This window comes from Symphalangus syndactylus, chromosome 13, assembly GCF_028878055.3.
Source record: "Symphalangus syndactylus isolate Jambi chromosome 13, NHGRI_mSymSyn1-v2.1_pri, whole genome shotgun sequence".
Taxonomy (NCBI): domain Eukaryota; kingdom Metazoa; phylum Chordata; class Mammalia; order Primates; family Hylobatidae; genus Symphalangus; species Symphalangus syndactylus.
The window spans coordinates 92,280,841-92,308,265 of record NC_072435.2 but is presented as its reverse complement, the minus strand read 5'-3'; the positions used below and the strand labels follow the sequence as shown (position 1 = coordinate 92,308,265).

The following is a 27,425-nucleotide window of genomic DNA, read 5'->3' as shown; positions in this document are numbered from 1 at the left end:
ACATGATAAGGAAAAGCTCATTTACTGAGCACCTGCTGTTGAGTATCATTTAAAATAGAGATAACTGGCAAAACAAAAACAAAAACAAAAACATCATGCATGTGGTAACTAGTCAATAATATTTGTAAAATAAATCAAAAGATGTTTTTGTACTTCTTACATGGTATCGTTTTAATATCATTCTAAACAATAAATACGAAAATACAGACATATTGTACACCCAACTGGCTTGGCCTTCCTGGTAATTTTTGATCACTTTGAACACTTACATAAGAAATTAAATTCTATATTATATATACATTTTAGCAGAAAGTAACAATGATAAATTCCATTCTTAGCACCATCAGTTTGCTCTAATGATTTAACCACCAACTTGATGTTGTATACTGCAATGAAATACACTTTAAAAGGATTCAGGGATAAAGTGTTCTTGCACACTTTATCAAGATATATCAAATATCTCATCTTAGAAAAATAGTGCAACTTTCCATCTGCTGCAACCTTCAACATATCCAAAGCGAGATTTCAAAGTATTCTGTAGTTATTAAAAACTGACATCAAGACTTATGAATAAGTGTATAGCACTGTTAATAATTAGGATACATACACTGGCAGCCACCCACTTTCTACTGATAAACACATACAGTGAGTTCAGTATCATTTTCAGGCAAATACCTGTTTGAAGGAGTCTTTAGATTCCTGTTTTCCCATATATATTTTCTTAGACTCAGCTGTCAGATCATGATTTTCATTTTCCTCTTTCCCTGGAGATCCCATAAAGATGTTAAGAGGACTAGAATGCAATACTGAAGTACTTGAAGTTACTGGATTTTTTCTTGGAGGAAACACTGAGTTCAACTGTGGTAGAAAGTCAAAGCCTGAGAAAAGAGGGAAAAACTGCATGTGCACATGGTGTCCTCCAATCTTGGACACTGAAGAAAAGCATTTAATATGATAGGCAGATTAACATGGGAGAAGATATGGATCTGCATTCTTAAGACTGGTTTGTTTCTCAGATATACCCCGCAATTGATGTGTATTCTTGGGCAAAAGTCTTAAACTTTCTGTGACTATTTCCCGATCTGCAAATGTAAATGATGATATCCATCTCCCAGAGTAGCAAGGCTTCAAAGATATTATTTGTGAAAATACTTTGAAAACAGCAAAACACAATGTTTTAGTCAGTATTAGTTTTTGATAACTGAAAATTGTTAATTTGGTATATATCTGCCGTATGTATCTTGGAAGGCAATTTCTGAGATGGCTTCTAATGACCCCTGCCTTTGGCGTTGCTATCCTTGGGTAATCTCCTCCCTTTGAACATGGCTTGGACCTAGCAACTTGCTTCTAACAAAAGTAATATGAAAAAGTGGTGAGATGTCACTTCCAAGATTAAGGTTGTTAACATAATCTTAAGACAAGGCTTCCATTTTGGATGCCCTCTCGAATTCTCTTGCTCACCAGCTCTGAGGTAACCCAGCTGCCATGTTGTTGGCTGCCCCATATATAGAGAAGCGCATTGGCATGGAACTGCTATCTCTAGCCAACAGCCATAGGAATGAGCTTGGAAACAGTTCCCTGCCCAGTTAAGCCTTAAGTTGAATGAAGCTCTGGTTGACATCCTGATTGAAGCAGGAAGATAGACTTGAAGGCAAAGGTACTCAGCCAAGTCATGCTCAGTTCTTAATACACAGAAATTATGAGATGATAAATGTTTGTTTTTTTAAGCCTCAAAGTGTTGGAGAGATTTGTTACACAGCATAGATAATACAATATCACTTTTCATTTTCATGAAAATACTTCTAAGTAGTTCTTACCATCTCCTTTGCCTATGGACTCATCACCTCCCTTGTTAACTACAGCATCTATAACAAATTAGAAAATCAAATTTTAAAACTAGTGAAAAAGAAACCATATCAATTTAGGCTTCTTATTCATTTCCCAAAGAGTTCAGAGACTAACAATCCTAAAAAGCTAAATATGAGTGAGGTTAAAGGTGGGAGAGTACTGATTTAAATTTCTCTTTTACATTATTTTAGCTTCATTCACACTTTAGCAGCAAATATGAACAGATAATTCTATAGTACAGTCATTTAATGAGGCAGCAAGGTATAGTGTAACAAGCCCTGGGGTAGGGGGTAGGTTATGGAGAGCTATAATCCAGTTCTGCCTATACCACTTAATAGCTTTGTGACCTTGGACAAGTCTCAAATGCAATTAAGTTTCAGTTTCTGCATCTATAAAATGGGGATAACGTCCAGATAATCTCACAAAATTGCTTTGAGGATCAATTGAAATAATACAAAAATATTTTGCAAAGTAGAACAAAGTTTTATTAGTGTTTATTTCTATGGTAAAATATGTATAAGATTATTTTAATCCTGTAATATTCATTTGCCAGTCCATAACAAAAATTGTAAAATTCAACTTTAACAGGTTAATAAAAAATAAGCCAAAGTCATTAACAAATTCACCAGAAATTCAAATGGCCAATAAACACACAATTATATCAGGAGAAATATCATCTATGTGCATCTGTGTACATGTACCCAGTAATTGCACAGCATGTACATGCATACTTTTAGAAGTTATTAGCTTCCTTATCAATACTTTGGAACCGTAATGAATCTGGAGGGCGTATGACTCAAATGCTAATAACATTTTTAAACATAGCAAAAGTAATTAAAGAAAAAAGTAATTTATTCATTTGTCTTAAAAACTATTAAAGAGAATTTAATTTAAAACTCAAACACTTCCAAAAAGCCCCTTTGTACATTCTTCAATGCAAAAGTTGCTCCAGAGGAGTCTCACTGGCCAAAACTCCCAATTCGGCACTAATCCCAGAAACCTTTCTCAACTCCAGCACTAGTCATTTTTCTCTCCACCTATATCCGTCCTCTGTTTACCCTTTACTATGTAGTTTGATGTAGTCTGACTTCTCTTCATCCTGAAAGAAAAGAATCCTTCCTCTTTCAGTTTGACTTAGCAATTTAAATAGAAATTTGCAGGCCAGGGTAAGGCAGAAGATACTCAATAATTCTGTACCACCATGTACGTATTTATTCCTTCTGACTATAAAATTGTAGACAATTTGGAAAAGAGACAATTTTAAAGTAAAAAATTAAATTGTGTAAGATAATGAGTGCATGAAACAACTTCGAGATCCTGCTGTTGACATGATACACTTGTAATAATAAATACACAAATCTTTGTGGGCTTCTCTGAGTATTTTCTGAGATAAATTTGTAGAAATGGAATTACAAGGCCAAAAAGTATGAATATATTAACTCTGTCAAATTACCCTCTAGAAATGTATCCATGTTATTAATATTGCTGTTAGCAATGAGGTAATTCCATTCCACTAAGAAAAATATTATGGATGTTAGTACCAAAAAGACACACCTAAACAATGTACTTAGTTCACACACTATGAAGAATAACAAATAATGCTTCTATTTATCAAGCTGGCAAAATTTGCTTTTTATTATGGCAACTTTTTTACGGGGTGGGGGGAGGTGTACACCTATACACACACAATTTTTTAAATTAGGAAGACTTTTTTGCATATCAAAACATCTAAAATTTTAGGAACATTAATTTAGAAGTAGATACAAGGGACAGATTGCCTATGAAGGTAAAAACTTCCTTCAAGAAACTTTTGTGGAAATTAAAATGCTAACTTGAGAGCTATTTGCATAATTCCCATGTGAAAATTACCAGCATATATTTTACAATGATAACATTTGAAATATAAGGGCAAAGAAAAAGATACCACCCCAGGGATGGAGAAAATTAGCAAACTGATTCATGAATAGAATTGGACTGAAACTATTATTCACATCTTTTAGCCAGAATAAAAATACTGACTACCAGCAAGAGAACAGGATCCTCTGAACAGACTTACCATCTCTGATAGGTGAGAACATGTCACCTAAACTACTTTTCCCAGTATCATCAAAGCTGGAGAAATCCTGATTTTTTCCACTGTCTGTTTCCTTAGATAACGTGTCTGTGTTTATGCTTCGAGGCAAACCTTATAGGAATTAGATATAAAAATCAATGTTATTACATCTAAATAAATTTTATCATAAGCTAGGTTGTAAAAATTAATGTATCACTCATATAGTTGGTAATATGACAACTATGAGCATAAGGAGAATAAAACAGAATATGACAAGAACTAAAGTTAACCAGGATTTTCATGGAACAATAAAACAGAATATGACAAGAGCTAAAGTTAACTAGGATTTTCATGGAACAAAAGGTTCCTCAAAAGAAAACAGCTTATCTGTTCATACAGCAATACCTTATTTTAGCCATTTTGTTGGAATGTTTCTAAAATAATTTATATACTTTGCTGCTCTCTTAAAGTACACTGAACACAATGTACTTTTGCTATTGACTGACTCATGATCATCTACAAATATGATTTTTTTTTTCAGTCTGTAAGGCATATAGAGCGATGCCTAACATACAGCAGGATTCAATTAATGTTACTTTTCTTCCCTGACTTGCAGTGAAGGGTTTTCTGTCTTTTCTTTCACTAACAGTGGGGGCTTAACATTGCCCTCAGCATTACAGATCTCAAATGACTTCACTAACCTCCATAGTTTCAAAGAGGAAGCAAACCAGAACACCAAACTCATAAAGAATAGTATGGTAGACAACAATAAAGAGACGGCAGCTCTTATTTTTTCTGGCAGTGTATAAACGCTTGGCTTTAGGGTAGGGACCTTTTAAGAGGAGCTCAGCAGGCTCAGTAGCTTCTGTTTCATTATTGGAGTAAGGACAAAGTTTTAGAGGTTCAAAAATTTTGATTAAAGTCTGCCATCAGGATTGGTAGCACATTACTGTATTATATTTTAAAAAGTGCTTTATTTGGCATCTCAGGCCCAAATGAAAAACTGAGAAGTCTGAGATGAAAACAAAGAACAGCCTGCATATCCAAAAATGCCCAAGACTGGCTAATAAAATAAACTTTTCTAATAATACCTGCTATAAAGTTAAAATATTACCAAATCATTTGTACTATTGTTGAAGAGTGTCTATAGCAAGAGTCCAGTTGTTTTAAAGAAGAAATTTCCTCTCCTTTTTTCTAGGTCCTTAACATGTTTGAATGCATAACTCCAGCCTCTGAAACTTTAGGAAACAGAAGTTTGGTATCATTTGAAAACAGCGCTAAAGTCTTATTCTTTTCTTCTTAAATGATGATTTCCTTCTAAAACTAAGTACCAATAACAAATTTAGAGAAATTATTTGAAATAACTAAATCAGGACAACTTCAACAGAAGCAATAGAATTTTCTTCTGAACTTTAATTTTATACAAAGCTTAAAATAGTAATAGTGATGATCATGATGACCACAATGATAGTATCAACACCATACTGTACTGAGTGCCTGCCATGTGCCAGTTACTTCCACTACATTTTCTCTGATTTTCACAATAACCCTAAATGTTAAATGTCATCTTAAATGTGTGCAGGAAAAAAATGAGACCCAGAAAGGTTAAGAAAATTGCCTAAAGGCATCCTGGCCGGAAGTGACAGATCTGAGACTGAGTCTACTATTCTCAGTGTTTCAGAGGCAAAGAAAAATGTGTGTTTGTGAGAGAAAGAGAGAATGAGAGACAGAGAGAGGAAGAGAAAGAGAATGATGAAGCAAATGTGGCAAAATTTGTAAAGTGCATCTGCCAAAGCGTAATGCTCAGGAGTTGTCTGTACTATTCTTAAAACTTTTCTGTAAGATGACAATCATTTCAAAATACAATTAATACACAAACATTGTTAACTTTCTGGGGGCAGAGCACTCACTTTGCCAGAAATGTTGGGAATCTACCAAGAGTTATCGTTAATCCATGGCCCTGAAAGATCCAAGTCTTTGATTTGCAAATTAATGCTGTCTTTATTAAACAAGAGCCTTATTATAAAACTAAATGAATAATGGAGAGACTTCAGAGAGTTTACAGTGAATGAGAGAATCTTTATTTTAATTTTTGAAAATTTTGAAAAAAGATAATTTTCATAATATTGTTAATTCAACATGTTGGCAGACATTACTCAAAGTTATATTTCAAAAATAATTTCTTCCTTAAGTAGATATCAATCGTCTTTGTCTCCAGGAGTTCCTAAATAAGAACCTAATTATTTTTCTAATATATAATGGCTCTTATATAAGGATGATACAGATATTCACAGGAAATTTATAGTGAATATACTTACTTTAAAATACTACTCCACACTATCAAGATCAACAAATTAAAGTTTTGCTTCTACTTGGAAATAGCAAAATCATGCTAAAGAAAACAGCAATAATTATTTTTGCCCAAGTATTTATCCTGAAAAATTTAAAAGACACGGATATATGTATTTCTACTGAGCACAATATTTTGGAAACATACTAGTATACAATGTAGACTTTTTAAAGTATTTATTGCACGCTGACAGTATAGCATAACTTCTTAAAATAAAAATGAAAAGGTTTTCAGGAATTTACAGAATATTTCCTTTATTGTGAGCAAGAAATATTTTCTACAATAAGTATGAGAAAGCTTATCATATAACACATCAATAAAGTCTAAATGAATCCTGTTTCAGAACTGTTTCATCAATTACATCAGAGAAGAAGAAATCATTAAAAATTGCAACATTCTCATTTATTTTTATTTAATGAGGAGATCAAATCATAAGACAGTGTCAAAGTTTCATATTTTCTACTGGTTAATCTGAAGACACAATGAAAAGCCATTCAGTCTGTAGTAGTATTAAGGATGAATAATTTCTGAGTTAGCCTCCTTCCATTTTTAAGATAATATTTCTCATAAGAGAAATTCAGCTAAACAATAAGGGCCTTTTAACATTTTTGAAATTAATAGCCAGAGTTACTATTTTCACTTCTTCAATGATTTTCACTTCTACTAATTTTACCTAAGTACTCAAATAAATTTGAGTTCTAGGTTCTTGAAGAATGTGCTAATTATATGCAAGCCAAAAACAAAAAACAAAAAAACAAAAAAAACCAATCCTCCAACAATGTATAAGCAACATTTACCTGCTTTTTCCTGAACAGCAACTGTTCCTTTCCCCACAGCTGATGTCATAGGTTGTGGTAGAACTGTGGCAATGGATGTGGCCGGTGCTTCTCTGACAATTCCGGAATTCTGAACTCCTCCACTAGCAGCATTCACATTAACACTTCGTTTGTTCACTGTTGTGGGCTTATTTGAACAGCCTTTATTTAAACTTGACTGAAATGTAATGGAATATTTAAAAGCTCAGGTTACTAATGTTTCATACTATACATTAATATTTTACAAATTCACTGTTAGATTAAAAAATGTATTTTTTTTCCTTGCAAATCTTAAGCTTGCTGGAGGATCTGAGTTTCCCTCTAAATCAAAATGTCATTTAAAATACTTTTAAAAAGAGAGATATATAAGAAGAAAAAAAAAGTTTTAAAACTAAGTATCAAATGGCTTTGTACTAAAATTATTATATATTACATGTAAAATCATTATGTAATTATGAAACAAAACTATACTGTTTAATTGACCACATATAATTTCCATATTCTGAGTTAGATTTATTTAATAAAATAAAAAATGCTGAAAAGAAAATGTCTCACCTTAGTAAGAACAGTGGAGTACTGAAATGCTATACACTGCACAGATGTCTTGTGAGCACTGATGGTCTTAACTGGTGATTTCAACATTCTTAAATCATATTGATATATTTTCCCCCGGGAAGATCCAATAGCCAAAGTGGCTCCATCAGGCATGAAATCTACTGCAGTTAGAGGAGTGTCAGCCACTAAAGTTTTCACCAGCCTTTGGAAAGGAGAACAAAGTATGTGTAGATATGTTAGTGTGTACAGGTATGTTAGCTTATATAAGTAACTATATACCAAAACCAGAGTTATTAACACTTCAAACTGGTCAAAGAGCACACATATCCCAAATATTTGTTTAAAGTATAATCTCAGAATTTGACTTAGAGACATTTCTAATAAAATGGCATGTAGAGAACGGCTAAACATTCCACCTTACTTTTCTATTCACTTCCAATAGGTACATTCCGCATCTTATAGAAGCAGCACCTATTTCTTTAATTATTACTCTGACAGTGAACGTAGCAGAACTGTCTATTACGCCACAAACAGGGGCTCTGGCCTCAGGGTTGAGGAGAGCGTAAGTATCCACTTTCCATTTATTGACCTGCTTAGGTCTCATGAGAACTATGATCTTTCACAGGGGAGCAGCTGTTACTTTGTTCTTAGTTGTACAGTCTTAGCCAAAAAGCTAAGAGGAACACAGTTCACATGCTTGATCCTTAGGAAGCTAATAAAGAAATATGGACGGTGATCTGCTGAAGCTGAGCTCTTTACTGGTGTGTCTAGTAGAAGAGAAGAATGGCTTACTGGGCTCTCAGTAAATTGTTCCATAAAAGAAGACAGCAAATAAGTCCTAACAGTAAAAATTCTAGTATCATAATAAAGGCTGACAGTGGGACCTTCCCTTGTAGTAACATTCATACTCCACATGATCTACAGACAGTGGTAAGCATCTTGAATACAACTATATCACTCTTGCACTCTTTTGTTTTTGTTTTTGTTTTTAGCTAACTAAGCATACCTAAATTTAACAAGAAGAGGGTACAGTGGGCCCAAATGCTTAGAAGATTATGTACGCCAGTACATAATCAGTATTTCTCAAGTGGGTGCTCCCAGGTTGTCCCTGGTTGCTACCAGGGGATATCTGACAATGTCTGGACACCATTTAGGCCATTGGTATTTAGTAAGCAGAGGCCAGGGATGCTGATGAATATCCTACAATACCCAGGACAGCGCCTCACAACAAAGAATTACCCAGCCCAAAATGTCAATTGTTTCTAAACCTTCCTCTAGATAATTAATCAGTTTTAAAGCAAATTAATCATTTGGGTTAAAAACATATGCATTTTATCATATTGTGGAAAAGATGCTAAAATTAAAATGTGAAATCATTAAGATGTCATCTATGTTCACGTTTCAGAAGTACTCTAAATACTACCTGCAACCAATCTATTTTTTTTCTGCATGAGAAGAAAATTCTTTCTTACTAGATTCATCAACTGCACAAACTTTAGGACCCCTGGACATTAATCAGAGGTCTATACAAATCACAAATATGCCTGGTAATGGAATAATAGCTATTTGTTACTAAATTAAGAAATAAGCATGTCACACTTACTTCTTACTTGAAGTGTCATAGAGGATGATTCTTTTATCCAAGCCTATGGTTACAAAGAGCAATTCATTGACAGGAGAAAAACAGATGCCTGATGCTGGAGCTTTGTGTACACTGTCAAAGTTATGGTATGGACTCTGACTATTTACATCCCAGAGAGTTACTATTCCATTATCCGAAACACTGCCTAGTAGTGATTTCTTAAACAAGGAGTACTTCAAGTGCCGAACAGACTATAAAAATGAAAGAATAAATTTTATGTAATTATAAGCATTCATAAGGACATTTCATATAAGCCATATAAATTATGGCCAACCACACTATTCACATGGGGTTTAGGATTTCTCTGATGTGTAAGAGTGACAGGTTTCAGCCAGGCGTGGTGGCTCACGCCTGTAATCCCAGCACTTCGGGAGGTCAAGGCAGGTGGATCATCTGAGGTCAGGAGTTCGAGACCAGCCTGGCCAACCTAGTGAAACCTCATCTTCATTAAAAATACAAAAATTAGCTGGGCATGGTGACAGGCACCTGTAACTACAGCTACTTGGGAGGCTGAGGCAAGAGAACCATTTGAACCCAGGAGGCGGAGGTTGCAGTGAGCCAAGATCACACCATTGTACTCCAGCCTGGGCAACAGAGTGAGACTCTGTCTTAAAAACAAAACAAAACAAACAAACAAACAAAAACCAACTCTGTCTTAAAAAAAAAAAAAGAAAAGAAAGGGTAACAAATTTCAATCATGACAACCACAGTGTCATTCAGTAGACCATAAGATGACATACCAATACCTGAAACATACCAATCAATAGTCTATTAATATTTGTCATTTTATTATCTTGGAGTATAGCTACCTCAATCTTCCCCTTTCAGAGGAAAAATATAATACATTGAGATTATCTACATTAATTCATCAGGGTTAGAACATCCACCATATATAAAAGGCCTAGTCACAGTCAAATCACGAACAAGTATAAGGGAATACTGGGAGAAAAAAAAGCAATAATATTTTGTATTTGTTTTCTATATTTTAGATACTTTGATACATTTGTTTGAATCTGAGCATCTGATGCACTGACAATTCAACACTTGAAGCATAATTTTAAAAAAATTAAACCACAAAGGAAAAACTGGCAACACTCTAAACTGGGGATGGACTATATCCATTGTTTCAAAACCATTAGCCTGAGGGCAATGCTGGCCTTTCTCTAAACACAAATCCCTGCAGGTAGTGGAGATATTCTCTCTTCCTAGTTTCCATAGACCAGAATAAACAAAGATCTAGTTTGAATAAACTGATCTTAGATTAAAACTAACTGAATTTTATCTACTTTTCTTTTTTACTAAAATGTTACTGTCAAACTTGTATTGATGTTGTCATTTACTAGGCGAAGAATTAAGTACTTTACATTTAAGCTAATTTTTCCCTACGAATTTATATTCTACTTAATTCTAAAATGTCTCAAATAATATATATTAGCTCTCAACAACAACAAAAAATGTCTAAGAAATACAGAAACCAAATGCTAAGAAAAAAAACAAAAAGGAGTATTAGGCACCTGGCACCTAAGACAATTAATATGTTAACTCATTAAATTTGGCTCATTTTCATATGACTAAAGAACAAAGAGAAAATGTTGGGTTTATATAGTTTTTATTTTTGTTGGGAAAAAGTATATCCACTTGAATAGTTAAATCTTTTCTCTGGTCTATATTCAAGAAAAAATAAACTACATGAATGTTAACTATATAAAAGACACAGAGCTACTCAGTGCATTATGTTAATGATTACAGAGTCATACACAACATATCAAAATATAAGGCAAAACATGATTTCTAAAAAGATTTCTACAGCACTTTAGGAGTTCATATAGTTATGGTCCTTCACATGATCTAAATTTAGACAAATACACAAGTAGAATTTTTAAAAACACCATAAAAATCACAGACCTGGTAGATTCTCGAAGTTCATAAAGTTTAACCTCTTAGCAACAGCAGGAATTTTCCTAAAACATCCTTAAAACATGGTTATCCAGAATCTGTTTGCATGTATCAAGCAACAAAGAGCTTACCACTGTCTATAACGCAACTTGATAACCAGTTAAAAATATATTCTTGATCAAGACAAAACCTAAATTCTGTATCTTACTTCAAGTTCTTGGGACCTACATGGCAGCCTATTTAAAAAAAAAAAAAAAAAGGCTAAATATAATGATAAATGTTCTTTTCAGATAAACCTAAGTTCAGCGGACGCTCAGCAAACCTCTGTATGATTTAGGTGAATTACTGAAACTCTCCAAAACTCAGGTTCTCATTTACATAATAGAAAACACTCTTGTTTTCCTGACACAATTATTTTGAGGATTAAATAGCATTTCTGTACAGAATCAGGTACACAGTAGCCATCACCATTTCCAGAAGTTCATAACTTACTTGCTCATCATTGCTTATGTACCCACCATTCAACCATCTTTTACATATTTTTTTAAAGACCCTTAAGTAATCACATTGAATTCTTTAAATGCCTCCAATTATTTCTGTGATAATACTAACAGAATTTCATTTCTTAACTTTCTACATCTATTAAATCTTCTCTTTAGAATATCATTAAGATATTAGCTAAGAATCCTGGATAAACAAAACAATGATTTACTAAATTATATATATATATAATTTATATATAAAATATATTTACGTGTGTGTATATTTATATATATATATATATATATATATATATATATAATTTTTTTTTTTTTTTTTTTTTTTTAAAGAGACAGGATTTTGCCATTTTGCCCAGGCTGGTCTCAAACTCCTGGACTCAAGCACCCCACCTGCCTCAGCTTCCCAAAGTACCGGGATTACAGGTGTGAGCCACCACACCCGGCCTCCAAATTATATTTAAAATAAATACTAACTTATTTCAGTATCAGCAGCACTTAAGTCATTAAGTCCCTATCTTATTCCAGACTAAACTATTTATAAGAAAAGAACTAAATCAAAAAGCTTATGGGGGGGGAAAAATCCCAGCAGTATAAGCAGCAATGCTATTTTTTCTTATAACACATTATTGTGTAAGAATGTTGCATGTTTGTGGAGGAGGGAAGTTGTTTCTAAATATAAAAAACATACCACTCACTACAGGTGGGGGGAAGGTTTTGAAAACTTATTTAAAAGTAGTTACAGACAATATATAGATGAAAAGCATGGCTGTGTTCCAATAAACTTTACAAAAATAAGTTGGCTAGACCATAGGTTATAGTTTGTCAGTCTCTACTAAGATAATTATTTAATAGAAAAAAATTTTTTTGATCACAAAGAAGAAAAACCGTCCATAATCCCCCCACCCAGAGAAAAGCTGGCTGACATTTTGAGGGTGTATCCTTTAAGTATTTTTCTGTGTGTATGTATGTTTCTGTGTATTCAGCAGAGTATCAACAGAAAACCTGGAATCATACTTTATTATAAACAGCCATGTCAATGTTTTCTACATGATTTTAATAGCTGTTTAAGATATGAATGCATGAGTATACTAATTTACCTAAATAATATCATGTTAGACATTTGGGTTACTTCTGATTTGCAAGTACTCTGATTACTATCCTTTTAATTTATGAAAAAAATTGTAATTCATTGATGTTCACGCCTTAAAGGTTCTCAGTTGAAAATATGAAATGACTATTTGTCTTTCATTTGCAAACTGCTCATTATTCTACTCTACCTATTTTCTATTGGTCTATGAAGATTTTTAAAATACTAATTTGCAACTGCTCTTACATTAATGCTTTCATACATTGTAAATACCTTCCCCATTTCATTTAAATTTTGTGAATTTTTGTCTTGCTTTTTGTCAGAAGTTTTAAATTTTTATATATTTAAATTTATCAAACTGTTGCCAGTGACTTATAACTATACTTCTTTATATTTATGCTTAGAAAAGCCTTCCCTTTGCACAGATAAGAACATACATTCACATCATCTTCTTACTAGGCACTATAAAGCAGTAAGAAATTAATACAAACATCTTAACGTACATATGAACATACACACATATATATGGCCATAAATATACATAGTGTTCCTTTGACTCCAACCTATCTTCTTGATTCCCAGGGCCTTATTTCAAGCACAAATCATCTGTCACCTAAGCCACTGCATAGTTATCCCATTTCCATTCTCAGTGGCTTACTATCCATCCTCCACTCTGTTGCAGTAACTAACATCTTCAAACCTGAAAAATCTCAACATATTTGTCTTTTGCTTAAAATCCTTTCAATGGGAGGTCTCTTGAGAAGTTACTGGTTATGGTGGTGGCAGAGTTTCTGAATGTCCATCAATACTGTGAGTGCATGCGTGCGTGTGTATGCATGCATACGTGTGTGTGTGCACGTATGTGTGTGTATGTGTATGTAGAAAAGCAGGCCTGAGACCGTCTATCTTTAAAAAGTCCCACACTCAGGGTTGGTCCTTGGCTAGCATCTGCGAACTTGGGTTTTGGAAGGGGTCCCACTGCCTTAACTCATAATAAGAGTGGCTCACTCACTCTGCCTAAACTTATTTGTGATAGATATGGTTTAAGGCTGAACCACAGCTGAACACCTAATTTCCTTCTGGGAGTTTGGAATTTTGGTATGTGCTAGGCAGTGGGCTCCTAGATATAACCAGCCCCCCAATAAAAACCCTTGGCACTGAGGCTCTAACAAGCTTCCCTGGTAGACAACATTTCATATATGTTGTCACAATTTGATCCTGGAAGGGGTTAAGCACATCCACTCTAGGAGAAGACCCTTGGAAGCTAACATCCGGTTTCCTATGGCCTTCACCCCATGCACTTTTCTCTTTGCTGGTTTTGCTTTGTATTCTTTCACTATAAAATAAATCGTAGCCATGACTATGACTATATACAGAATCCTGTGAGTTCTCCTACAGAATGACCAAATCTGGTCTTAGACATCCCCAACACAGCATGTGAGTGTGTGTGTGTGTGTGTGTGTGTGTGTTTTACAACAGATAATAAACTAGATGACCAAAAACTAAAATCCCGCAGACAACATTTACATGAAACTAGATGATGAGGTATCCCCATGAACCCCCAAACGCATGCTGAGAGGTCAAACAATTAACAACCATAAGTCCTTCATGGTACTGGTGTCTGTACAGAAGGAAGTAGAAGGAAATAGCAAGGAATCTGTGACAGATCTGAGAACAGAAGCAGCCCTTAACAGCCAAAAGATATTCACAGAAAAGCATGGTGGCCAATTTTACAACCTCAGTCAAAACCCAGAATATCCACTTCATTAACAGGTCTGTGCTACAGGTTTGCAGGAAGGTCAGAAGGACAAGAGCAGTTTAGCCAGAGAATTCCAAAACTGACCAGCCCAAGTGCCTCCCTCTCAGGTCGGAGCCCCATACTGAGGAGATCTGCTAGAAGTGAAAGCAAACCTGAACAGGATGGAGGCAACAGAGCTGAAGGCAACAAAGGTTCACAGACAGGTGGAAAAGTAGAGCAGAGTCAGGGAACCCCAGAAAGCAAGCAGTCATTAAAAAAAATATATGTGTGTGTGTGTGTGTGTGTGTGTGTGTATATATATATGAAAACAATAGGGAGCTCTGTGAAGTTAGAAAAGCCACTTTGACCTCCTTTTGTCTAGAAGTTCAGGGAAACTAAAACTAATTTCACAGATATATCCCACACAAACTTACAAAAACAAAGAGAACAAGGAGAAAAACATTCTCAACAGATGATCAGAAAGAAAAAAAATACAAGACATTACGAAACAAACATAAATTTAAAACTCAGAAAAGAAATGTCAGAACTTGGGAAAGAATTAGAAATTTTTTAAATCTCTTCAAAAATGAAGGCTAATTTAGAAGGAATTCAAAAATGAATAAACACAACAGACAATACTTTAAAGACAGGTTAAAAAGGAAGGAATTTTTAAAAATCAAAAAGAAATAAGAAAAAGGTTTAAAAACACTTGAGAAAAAATGATAAACCACTGAAGATAAGGAAAGAAAATGCAACAACAAAAAATCCAAAGAGAGAAAAAGAATACTAAAAATTATAATTTAAGAAAAATTTCCAAAAATAAAAAAAGACCTGAAACTACATATTAAGAAACACATTATGGGCCGGGGGTGGTGGCTCACACCTGTAATCCCAGCACTTTGGGAGGCCGAGGCGGGCAGATCACAAGGTCAGGAGATCGAGACCATCCTGGCCAATGTGGTGAAACCCCCATCTCTATTTAAAAAACTACAAAAAATTAGCCAGGCGTGGTGGCAGGCGCCTGTAGTCCCAGCTACTCGGGAGGCTGAGGCAGGAGAATGGTGTAAACTCGGGAGGCAGAGCTTGCAGTGAGCCGAGACCCTGCCACTGCATTCCAGCCTGGGAGACAGAGCGAAACTCTGCCTCAAAAAAAAAAAAAAGAAACACACTATGTACCTAACAATAGCAATACATAATGACCAACATCAAGATATATTCTAGAAAAATTACTTGGCTTTAAAGAAAAAAAAATTCCTTTGAATAACCTAGGAATAAAAAACTAGTGACTTAAAAGGGTTTCAAAAGCTATGAAATCACATCACACATTTGACACCAAAGATAATAGAGTAACACTCAAGCTTCTTAAAGAAAATGTAAGCCTGTTACTAAATTACATTGAAAGAGAACTTGTACTCTCAAAGAAAAAAATCAAAAATCAGAAGATACATACTTATGAAAACAATATTAACATGTGCTCATTTTTATTATAAAAATTTGGAAAATAAAACAATTGAGATTGTTTAGGTAAATGATGGCATTGAATAATGAAATACATCTAGTCGTTAAAAATTATGGTTATGAAGACTAATAATATGAGGATACCCAGGGTAGATCACTAATGAGAACAGGCAGAAAACATGATTGGACAAACAGAATGAGTATAACTATATGGATAGAAGACAGAGCTATACATAGAAACACTGTCAGAAAGTATCTTTCAAACAGCTTTCCACTGAAGAAAATTTAGAAGAGAAAAACAGAAGGAGAAAAGTCTTTAAGAAGAAATATACAGATTTTCCATTTATTTTATGCCTACATGTCAATTATAAGATTGCTCAAGAACATATTATATAGGCTAGTCAAGTGTATACAAATACTACAGAAATATATAGAGAATCAAAGAAATGTTATCATATAAACATTTTACACCAATGCTCCTATATAACATAAAAAAGACCACTTCTAGATAAAAAGTCTTTGTAGTCAAAGTTTTTGAGTGCTGCAATTCTGGTATAAATATAACCAGTCAATGAAATAAACCAATTTAGAATAGATTCATTCTTGAGAAAACTATTATTTGTAAAAATGTAATTAATATTTACATTTACCAGATCTCCATACTCAAGCACACTATTAATGCTTACAAAATCTATACATAAAACATTTCATTTAGGAAAAGCAAATGGATTTAATATATACTGAATAACATACACTGAAATGTCACAGAAAACCTACATTTAAAGATCATTTTTTAATCTAAGGAATCCATGCAATAGATTGACATTTGTAATTGCTTTGGAAAAGGCTGCAGCTTGAGAAAGGTAACACAAGTTAACCTATTTGTGAGCCTAAGATGTTGAACTTGCCAAAGAGTGACATGCAATTATAACCTAAGTAGTCTGTCAGCCCAGGAGTTCTGCAGAAGCAGCAAGGCTCTTTTCCCCTGTAGAAAGACACTGTGATCCACATAAAGCTAATAACTTTAATTCAGCTCAGACATTTCGAAGTTGGATTCTAAATATACTCAGGAAATCTTATTTCAATATATAAAATTCAGCATGATGTAGATTCTGTGAGATTCCACATTCCTATCACTTTCATGAAGACACTAATTTGATCATTTTTAAATATTTGAAATTCATGATTGTTCATAGAAGCAAAAATAGAAAAATTTTTAATTTAATCATAGATGTGCCCTATTTACCATTTTTCTCAATAAGTAAAATTGATCAACAAGAAATTGGGCTTAAGTAACAGACTGAATTCAATTATGTCAACTTTTTGACAGATTTGACATTTTTATGAACATTGTTTAAATGAACATCATATATATTATACACACACATACACATACAAAATTTTTTTTTCACTCTGTCACCCAGGCTGGAGTGCAGTGGCACAGTCATGGCTCACTGCAGCCTCAACCTCCCAGGCTCAATCCTTCCTCTCACCTCAGCCTCCTCATTAGCTAGGACTATAGGCGCGCACCACCACACCTAGCTAATTTTTGTATTTCTTGTAGAAATGGCATTTCACCATGTTGCCCAGGCTGGTCTCCTGTGCTCAAGCGATCTGCCTGCCTTGGCCTCCCAAAGTGCTGGGATTCTAGGTGTGAACCACTGTGCCTGGCCACAATATTTTTAAACTGAACTGAATTTTGAGAAATCTTAATAAAAGTTTTTTTAATGAATAAACATTAAGTAGCAATTCCATGCTTTGGGCCACAATCAGATAAAACAGGCAGTACTGCTTGCAGGAAAAAAACTAATTTGAAAAAAAAAAAAAAAAAAAACATTCCAAAGGTTTAAATTACGCTGCCCATAAAAGCAAAACGTAAGTATGTAAAATCATGAAAACTGTCTTTCCTCACTAAGAAAACTGGGACTGCATCCTTACCAGCAGAAGCCAACTTGCATTTCCTAGCCCATGTATTCTGTTTTAATGGTATAACTTACTGAAGAAAAACGAAATAAAATGGTACACAAAACAAATATAACCATTTGTTCCAGGGAAAGGGGAAAAAAACCAACAGACTCTAGTCAAATTTTCACCCTCTTTAATGCTCTCATTTTTAAATCAGTCTAAAACACAAAATATGATCACTGGGGTCAAGTTGCAACTGGGTTTGGAGGGAACACATTAAATCTAAAGATGTTCAAACCATTTTAGAGAAGTAAATCACAAAAGGTATTTTAATGGATTGGTATTCATTAAAAGCTCACAATAACAGCTAACATTCACTGACCTCTTACCAAACGGTAGGCAATGTGATAAACACACTCACCATCTCATTTAGCCATCAAAAAAAAAAAAAAAAATCCCATTGAAAGTATACTATTCTCACTTGACAGATAAGGAAAAGGAGGCTTGAGACTTAAGTAACTTGTTCAAGTTCACTCAGCTAGCTAAGGTGCTTTACTCCTAGTGCTCTCCAAATAAATGTGGGACTTATCACATAAAGCTATATCAGAAGATCCTACAGAGATGCAGAATGCCCAAGCAGGAGGCAGCAGGCCCATGAAGATCTCAAGTTCTAGTTTATCTGACCTTAGATAAGAGATAAGCTTTGAGCCTTACTGTTTTCCTAAACTAAAAGATATATTTAATTCAGTTCCCTGTGCAAAGTATCAATGAAAATCCTTTCAAAATTAACAATACAGCAACCTATCACGTAGAATTTTAAAAGATACTTGTGTGAGGAAGAGGTATAGGTACATGTTGGACTCCTGCACAAAGAGACAATAAAATAGTGTAAAGTTTCCAGAAGCTTTTCATCCTCAAACCCGTATATATTCAGCTGCTCCTGAGCTAGATATACAAAAGAAAATGCTACCACTTCTGAAGAGCTGATACGTAAAATAGTCAATTAACAGCTGTATGATCTGAAAGTCCTGGAATCTGTTTTCTCATTTGTAAAATGAGAACATATACCTTACAAGTTAGTAGCAAAGATTAAATGAGACAATGTAATTCAATGCAATGATCACAGTGCTGAAACACAATATATGGTGGTAAGCATTCTACGCTGTGATAACCTCTGCTTACAATGCTCTCCAAATCCTCTCATCACATTCTCTGGTCCCTCCCCAAAAACCCAGGTATGAATAACTTGGACTTTTCCTCAGGCTGCCACTGAGACATCATTTCCTTTAAAATGCTTTTCCATTTTTCCCAAATGGCTTACGTGTCTCTCCTTTAGGTTCCCTTGGAACTCTGCAGTTTATTGCTTTCACAGCACTCAATATTCTTTTTGGTTAACTGTATACTTATTGCTTATTGCTACTTTCGTCTAGGATGAATAAATATGTATTATAGGAGCTAAATGATGTAAAACTTCCTACATAAATAGTAAAATTTGCCCACAATATACAGCACCCTAATAAGATAAAGGATATCTACAAAACAAACCTTACAATTACTATCATGCTTGGTAGTAAACTGTGAATGCTTCTTCCAGAATTTGGGGACAAAATAAAGATGTCCACTATCATCACTTCTATTCAACACTGGATTGGAGAGCCTAGTCAATGCAATAAAGAAAAAGTAATAACATATATAAAGATTAGGGAATAAGAAATAAAAACTTATTATTCACAAATGACACCACGATAGTGTATAAACTGTAAATGCAAAAAAAGAAAAACCACAAATTCTTTCAAAAGAATCAAGACTGTCCAAACTATTAAGTGAATTTAGCAGAATTTTTGGATAAAATGACAAAAGACAAATATCAACTGTGTTTCTCTCTACAAGCCACAAAGAATTGGAAAATAAAATTTAACAAAAAATGCAATTAAAAATGTATCATCAAAAAATCAAATGCATGGTAATAAATCTACTAAAAGATATGCAAGCCTTCTACAGTAAAAACAAAGCACTGCCAAGAAAAATTAAAGGCTTAGATAAATAGATAGTTATACCATGTTTGTGGAAGAATCAATATTGTTAAGACAGTAGTTGTTCCTAAATTGGTCCATAGATCCAATATAATCTTAATCAAAATGAAGCAGATTTTTTGTTAGAAATGGGCAAGCTGATTCTAAAATTCAGCTAGAAATGCAAAAGGCCCACAGTAGTCAAAGTGAAGTTAAAAATATCACAATTTACCATAAAGCTACAATAAGCAAAACTAGTAACAGTCAAACTAGACCAATGGAACAAAATAGAACGACTACAAACTAACATATACAGTTACCAGTTTTTTAAGAAGGCATTAATGTAATTCAGTGGGGATAGGTTGGTCTTTGTAATAAATAACAATGGTACAATTAGATATCTATATGGAATGTAGGACCCTCTCTCACACAACACACAAAAATTAACTTGAAATGGATCATAACAAACATAAATAAGAAAGATAAAACAACAAAGCTTCTAAAGAAAACACAGAATAGTATCTTCAAAATCTTGGCGCAGGCAAGATTCTTCAAGAGAACACAAAAAGCAACAAACATAAAAGACTGACATATGAGACTTAACTTCATTAAATTTAAGAACTTCCGTTCACTAAAACACACACACACACACACACACACACACACACACACACACACACACACGTATTAAGAAGTAAAACAGCAAGCCATGGCTGAAGGAAGATATTTGCAACATGCATATCCCCAAAATGAATCTCCCCGCAATACATAAGAAATTATAAATAAATTTTAAAAACACAAATAACCCAACATAAAAATGGGCAACAGACTTGAACAGTCACTTCACAAAAGGCATATAAAAATATACTTAACATCATTCAACATGGACAAATGCAAATTAAAACCACCATGATACAGCACTACATAACCATCAAACTGGCAAAAATAAGACAGATAATGCCAAGTATTAGCAAAAATGTGGAGCAACTGGATCTCACAGCCAGCTGGATTTCACTTTAGAAAATGTTTTGGCAATTTTTCATAAAGTAAAACTGTATGCCTATGCTACAATCCTGCAGTTCCACTCTTAAGTATTTACTCAAAAGAAATAAAAACATATATCTTAAAAAAAGACTTGTACAAAAATATTCATAGTAGCTATCTTGTAACAGCTAAAACAAGACAATTCACTGCTCATCAACAATGGAATGGATAAATGGTGGCCCATTCATATAAGGAAACACTACACAGTATTAATACAGTATGAACTACTATTCCATGCAACAAAGCAAATGTAATGATGACTAAAAGAAACCAGACACATATGATTCCTTGTTTTTTTTTTCTTTTGAGACAGGGTCTCACTCTGTCACTCACTCAGGCTGGAGTGCAGCAGCACAATCAGAACTCACTGCAGCCTCAATCTCCCAGGCTCAAGTGATCATCCTGCCTCAGCCTCCCAAGGAGCTGGGACTACTGGCATGCACCATCATGCCTGGTGAATTTCTTTATATTTTTAATAGAGATGAGGTTTTGCCACATTGCCCAAGGTGGTCTTGAACTCCTGGGCTCAAGCGATCTGCCTGCCTCAGCCTCCCAAAGTGCTGAGATTACAGGTAGCCACCACATCTGACCCACATGATTCCTTTTATAAAATATGAGATAGTGACTGGAAAAGGCAAAATCAGGTCCTCTGGTGTGCTGGCAGGCAATGTTCTATATCTTGATTTTGTTAGTAGTTACACCAATGTGTTTACGTATACATAAAAATTCAACAAGCTGTACACTTAAGATATATGCACTGCACTTTATTATAAGTTACACCTCAATTGTTTTAAAAAATTTAAATCTTTTACACCAAATCAGGCCAAAAGGTATAGTCAAACCTAATGTTTTCAGGAATATTCCTTCATGTCTGATTTTAATAAGAAAACTCTCTAGCAAGATACAATAAACATAAAAATTGAAGTATAAGAATATACATAGTAGTATCTGGCCTAATTTTTATGGTATTGAAAAGTCAGTCCAAAATTTATAAATTTGTCACGCTTCTAACACACACAAAAAAGAAAGTTACTCTACGTCCTTAAAAAAGATATTTGAACATTAATGATTTTTTTCACAATAGTTCCAAAGTTTATAGCCTTAGACTTTATGTCTCTCCTTTATCAAAATATAAATAAAAAAGAAATCACCAAAACAAAATATAAGTTCCTGCTTTTATGACAATATTAGCACATTCTAAAGAGCATCCCTTTGGCAAATCATTTATTTTCATCCATAAAATGCAGAAAGCGAGATTACCTCTAAAGGCTATTTTTAATGTTCAAGGATTCTACGATTCTGACATTCAACTAATTAAAAACTCTATTAGTTTCCCTAAATACCTTCCAAAACAAGTCTTTTGTGTGACATTCAGTCTTACATCAATACTATATTCACATTTACCCTTTTCCAATCTTTTCTCACATTGGTCCTATATAAAGCCCATGCAATTTTCTTTCTCCTTATTTTTGTTAATGTGATTTCCTCCATATAAAACATCCCTCTCCCAGCTGGGTGTGGTGGCTCATGCCTGTAATCCCAGCACTTTGGGAGATTGAGGCAGGAGGATCACTTGAGGTCAGGAGTTAAAGACCTGCCTGGACAACATACTGAGACCCTGTCTCTAATATTAAAAAAAAAAAAAAAAATTAACCAGGCTCCCGCTTGAGCCCAGGAGTTGGGGCTGCAGTGAGCCATGATCATTCCCCTGCACTCCAGCGTGGGCAATAGAGTAAGACTCTGTCCCTAAGAAAGAAAAAAAAAATCCCTCTTCTAAAGGTTTATATTTGCCTAACAAAATCTTTGTCATCTCTAAAACTATTCATACATTCAAGTATTTATTATACACCTTCTCCATGTAAGGCAAGAAACTAGAAAATAGACTGAGGACAAAGAAACAGGCCATGATTCCACCAATAATGTGGACACGTAAAAAAGACTAACCCTGGCCGGGTGCGGTGGCTCACACCTGTAATCCTAGCACTTTGGGAGGCCGAGGGAGGTGGATCACCTGAGGTCAGGAGTCCAAGACCAGCCTGGCCAACATGGTGAAACCCCATCTCTACTAAAATACAAAAATTAGCTGGGCATGATGGTGGGTGCCTGTAATCCCACTTACTTGGGAGACTGAGACAAGAGAATCGCTTGAACCTGGGAGATAGTGGTTGCAGTGAGCTGAGATTGCGCCACTGCACTCCAGCCTGGGCAGCTGAGTGAGACTCCATCTCAAAAAAACAAACAAGCAAAAAAAGAGTAATCCTAATACAAGTTAGAAATAAATAATTGGCGAAGAGGCCAGTTTATACTGTCATAGTAAAAACAAAATCAATAAGCCTTAGACGTAGTTGAAACTCCCCAACCCTTTCAATTTTCCCTATTTTATTCCCAGATAGTCTTCTCTCAGCTGTTCTGAATCACCATAAGACTGTTTTATATCACTTACTCATAATACCATTTATATATCTGTATTATTCCCCAATATATATGAAAGTTAAAAAAGACTTTTTCCTGTATACTTTTCATATCCACTAAATTTTTTAAGCACTAAATACTATTCAAGTAATAATTTAAAAAACTACCTCCCAAAAGTGAAGATCTCCCATATTTTATCTGATAATAGTTATGGCCAAAGAGATTATAATTAAGTAAAAATTAAAAGAACTTGCACCTCATGGGAAATTTCTATGGCGAATTTTATGGAAAGTTAACCAAGAGTTAGGTTCCTTGAAAAACTGAATTTATTCTTTTGAACATTTTTTATAGAGGAAAAAGATTGACTTATTTTCCTTTTAAAAAGTTTCCCAAAACACTCTTGTAAGAAATATATAAGCTTCGATACTTTATCATATACTTACAAAAACAAAAATACAAAACTTAAATTACCTCTGCCTAAACACACTCAATCATTCCATGTCCACAAAACAGTACTTATGAGTGTATCTGTCTTGCAGCTGACAAAGTCTGAGCTATGTGACACATTTCTCCAACAGTAATGCTGTAGAAAGATTAATATCCGTTTTTTTACATTTAACCTATTAACAACTATTTGTATTTTCTTATGCCATATATATAGTCTAGAAGGATGTGACTATTTGATTACATAATCAAATTTACATAAGCACCATAATCTAGTATGAATTAGCTTGCTATCTGAATATTTTAAAACACTACCATTTAAAAATAGCTAAAGTTTTTCAATCAAGCATTTCAAAAACTTAAATTCACAGTCTTATGTAAGATACAATTCAAAATCTATCTCACCAATTTTACTCTGAATAAACTCATACTGTACCTGGTTACTACCATGGCCAAAAGGAGTACTAGATAAATTAGTGGTTACACTGTGTAAAATAATTTCACCACTAAGAGATCCAGAGGCAATGTAGCAATCATTCCAATTGTATGTTACACAAGTTACTTGATCTTTATGATCCTGAAAGAGAGAAATGAAAGTAAGTACACTGCCCCATAATCCTCGAATAGCCCATTTTCATGTTTCTGCAAATACCATACACTATGTATTTATCAATCTAATATTTGCTTTAACATTTTCCTCAAATATACAGAGAATTATTTTCAATAATGATAAAAATGGTCCAGGCACTTTACGAGAGAGAGAGAGAGATTATGGACAGGTAATTTTCTACATGGCATTATATCTTCCTTAAAGAATTCACTTCCTCTGACAACAGGTATTGCAAGTTGGCTATTTTGAGTTTCTGCTTTAATATGAAAATGGCAGAGAATATGCTAAATGAATGATGGAGGCAAAGTGTCAGAGGAAAGAGAGCTATTGTGAATGAAGTTGGCAGAGGAAGCTTTATGGAAGACATAAAGCTGGACTTCAACCTTAAAGAAAAGAGAAAAATTATGGGAAGGGGAATGAAAACAGACATTGCAAAACGGAGTGGGAAAAACAAGTGAGCAAGGCATCTGTGAGATAACAGAAGCTGCTTCCATTTGCTGAGAACCTACTAGTGCTGGGAGCTTTATATATTATTTAATGCTTAGAAAAGCCTGAGGGGCAAGGTCATTTTGCCCATTTTATAAACGAAGTACATGAGACACTGAGAGGTTAAGAAACCTGTGCAAGCTCACGTAACTGCTAAGTGACAGGGCCAGGATTCAATTCCATGTCAAACTCCAAAGCCTCTCTCCCTTCCACTATACCAGGCTGCCTCTCAAATCCAATTAGGAATACACTTTGAGGAGGTAAAACTTTCAGGTTTTAAACAAACTGAGTTCACAAGGACTATGTTTTCCAACATCAAATTAGAGATGTCTAGCAGGAGCAGAGAAAAGTGACCAAAATTGGGAGAAGAGTTGTTAACAGGAAGATGCCATATCTCAATAAACTAAGCCCTGTATCTAATAATATTTATGTAATAGCAAGAATAATAGCTATGATATTCCATTTATTACAACTTTTTCAAGTGGTCCTTCAAATATTTTCAGAGATTTCTTTACTTATTATTCCTTTCCTAAAACCAAAGAACACTTGCTATCTTGAGGAAAAAATGTTTGATGAAAAGAAAAAAGGAAGAGCAGACATTTTGGGTATCGTTCCCATTTGGGAAATTAAGAACATGGGGTCCAATGTAATTTCTATGACTTTATAAAGAGGCAGGTGTCTTCCTAATTTCAACTGTGGAGAATAAGTCATTCAGCAAACATTTACTAAGAACCTACCAAGTGCCAGAAATTGTGTTAATCACCAGGGAGAGGACTGTAGAGATCCAAAGGTAAAAGATTAGATTCCCCACTATCACAAGTAGTCAAAAGATTCATTAACAGAATGAATGAGGGAGCTAAACATTACCAATTTCACACCGAAAAGACAGAAAACCATCCAGAGTAATTGGGAAAGCTGAAAATGGAAAAATTCATCAAATTTTGCCATGCAGGGATGGGGTAAGTGAAGCTTACATGGGTGATAGGTTAAAGAAAGTTCTTCCTCTGTGTATGTGTATAGATATAAATTTGTTTATATTTTTTGTCTTAAAACTTTAAGACAAAAATTAATTTTAAGATCAACTTCTAAATATTAAAAAGACAATATAATGAAAAGTAGAATTCCAAAAAAACCAGACTTTCTTGTGCTGAAGATTTTTATTTTCTGAAACTACAAAAAGCTAATTATTAAAGAAACATTAATTGTAAATAGTAAATTAGTTTACAAAATATTACCAAGTTAAAAATACAAACACATACACAAAAAAAAAAACACAAACAAGAGCAGCCAAATATACTACGTAACTAAAAAGCTGACCCCCCAACTCTGATTACTATATTGAATACTACCATCATAAAACAACTCATTTTTTCCAACTTGCCCTAAGGAAAGATCCCTGATGACCACAAACCATAGTTTAGAAAAAAATGAGTGAAGTGGTTCATTCAAATAAGAGTAGAACTAAATGAAAAAACAAGAAAAAAGTTTTAAACGTTGATCATATGCATTAATGCTATACATGTAAGAAAAAAGACATAAAAACAAGTTTTTGGCTAAATAGCACCTTTATTTTTCCTAACAAATCTTAGTTCAATTCTGAAGCCTCTTATTTGTATCATAAAAGCTCAAAAATAAAAGCTTGGTAAGTATCTAAATGCATTAAGATATCCATTTTCTCGTGGAGATTTTTTTTAAATTGCTTACCTTAAGAGATCGATGAACTCTTTTTGATTTTAAATCCCAAATATTAACAGTGTTATTTAGGCCTCCGCTTACCAAATACATAGATGTAGAATTTAAATTGACACATGTCTGCTTTTGCTATTAAAAAAAAAAAAAGTTACCTTAATTTAACAGAGCCCAGAACTGACTTTCAGGTCTCATCCAACACTTAGTAAGCGTATGATAAATATTGGTTAAATTAAATACTATAAACATGCTAATCTTGTACTAAAGAGCCACTCTCTCATTGTCTTTCTTCCACATGGATCCAACAGCTTTTAAGGGGGTCAAAAATGCTTCAAGGAAATCAAACAGATTTGTGTTCACTTCTGTGGACCGGTGACGACACAGGAAGCTTAGAAAACACTGGCAGTCCTGGTCTCCCATCAGGGCTTGTTTGCCCATCCTGTCTCCCCTTGATAAAGCCTGCTCTTGTATTTCCACAGAATATCCTACATTAAAATCAATCTCCAGCTCAAAAATGCTAAAAATAGAAGAGACTTGAAAAGAATTTCCAGTGTACAGCCCTCATTTTACCTTACCGATGGGGTAAGTTTTTTTTAAAGAAGTCAAGATACTTGCCCTAAGTCTTCCAGCAAATCTCCCTGTTAAGGAGACCAAGTCTCAGACATCAGGTCATCAAAGCCTGACCTCAACTGTTCCCCATCTTTGTAAAGACACCATCCAGTTTCTCAAGATAAAAACCCAGAATAACCCTTGATTTGTTGTTCTCCCTCCCCTCCAATCTATCAGTAAGCTCTCTAAACTCCAACCCAAGAATGAATCCCACATGGGCTCCCCTTTATCTATAGCTACTACTAACACTAACCCAAACCTTGCCAAACTAT

The 27,425-nt window shown here is 34.3% G+C and overlaps 1 protein-coding gene across 4 annotated transcripts in view; it reads right to left on the bottom strand.

Annotated features, from left to right (window-relative positions):
- NEDD1 (NEDD1 gamma-tubulin ring complex targeting factor) overlaps positions 1-27,425 on the bottom strand; it is a 59,678-nt gene that overhangs the window by 8,833 nt on the left and 23,420 nt on the right. For all 4 annotated transcript variants that reach the window (XM_055236707.2, XM_063614266.1, XM_055236708.2 and 1 more), the window contains 8 exons: positions 26,560-26,676; positions 24,196-24,336; positions 9,225-9,454; positions 7,622-7,823; positions 7,049-7,244; positions 3,905-4,033; positions 1,818-1,865; positions 676-878 (listed from right to left, as the gene is read on the bottom strand). In XM_055236707.2, the coding sequence (XP_055092682.1) occupies positions 676-878; positions 1,818-1,865; positions 3,905-4,033; positions 7,049-7,244; positions 7,622-7,823; positions 9,225-9,454; positions 24,196-24,336; positions 26,560-26,676 (1,266 nt within the window). The remainder of the gene's footprint in view (positions 1-675; positions 879-1,817; positions 1,866-3,904; positions 4,034-7,048; positions 7,245-7,621; positions 7,824-9,224; positions 9,455-24,195; positions 24,337-26,559; positions 26,677-27,425) is intronic.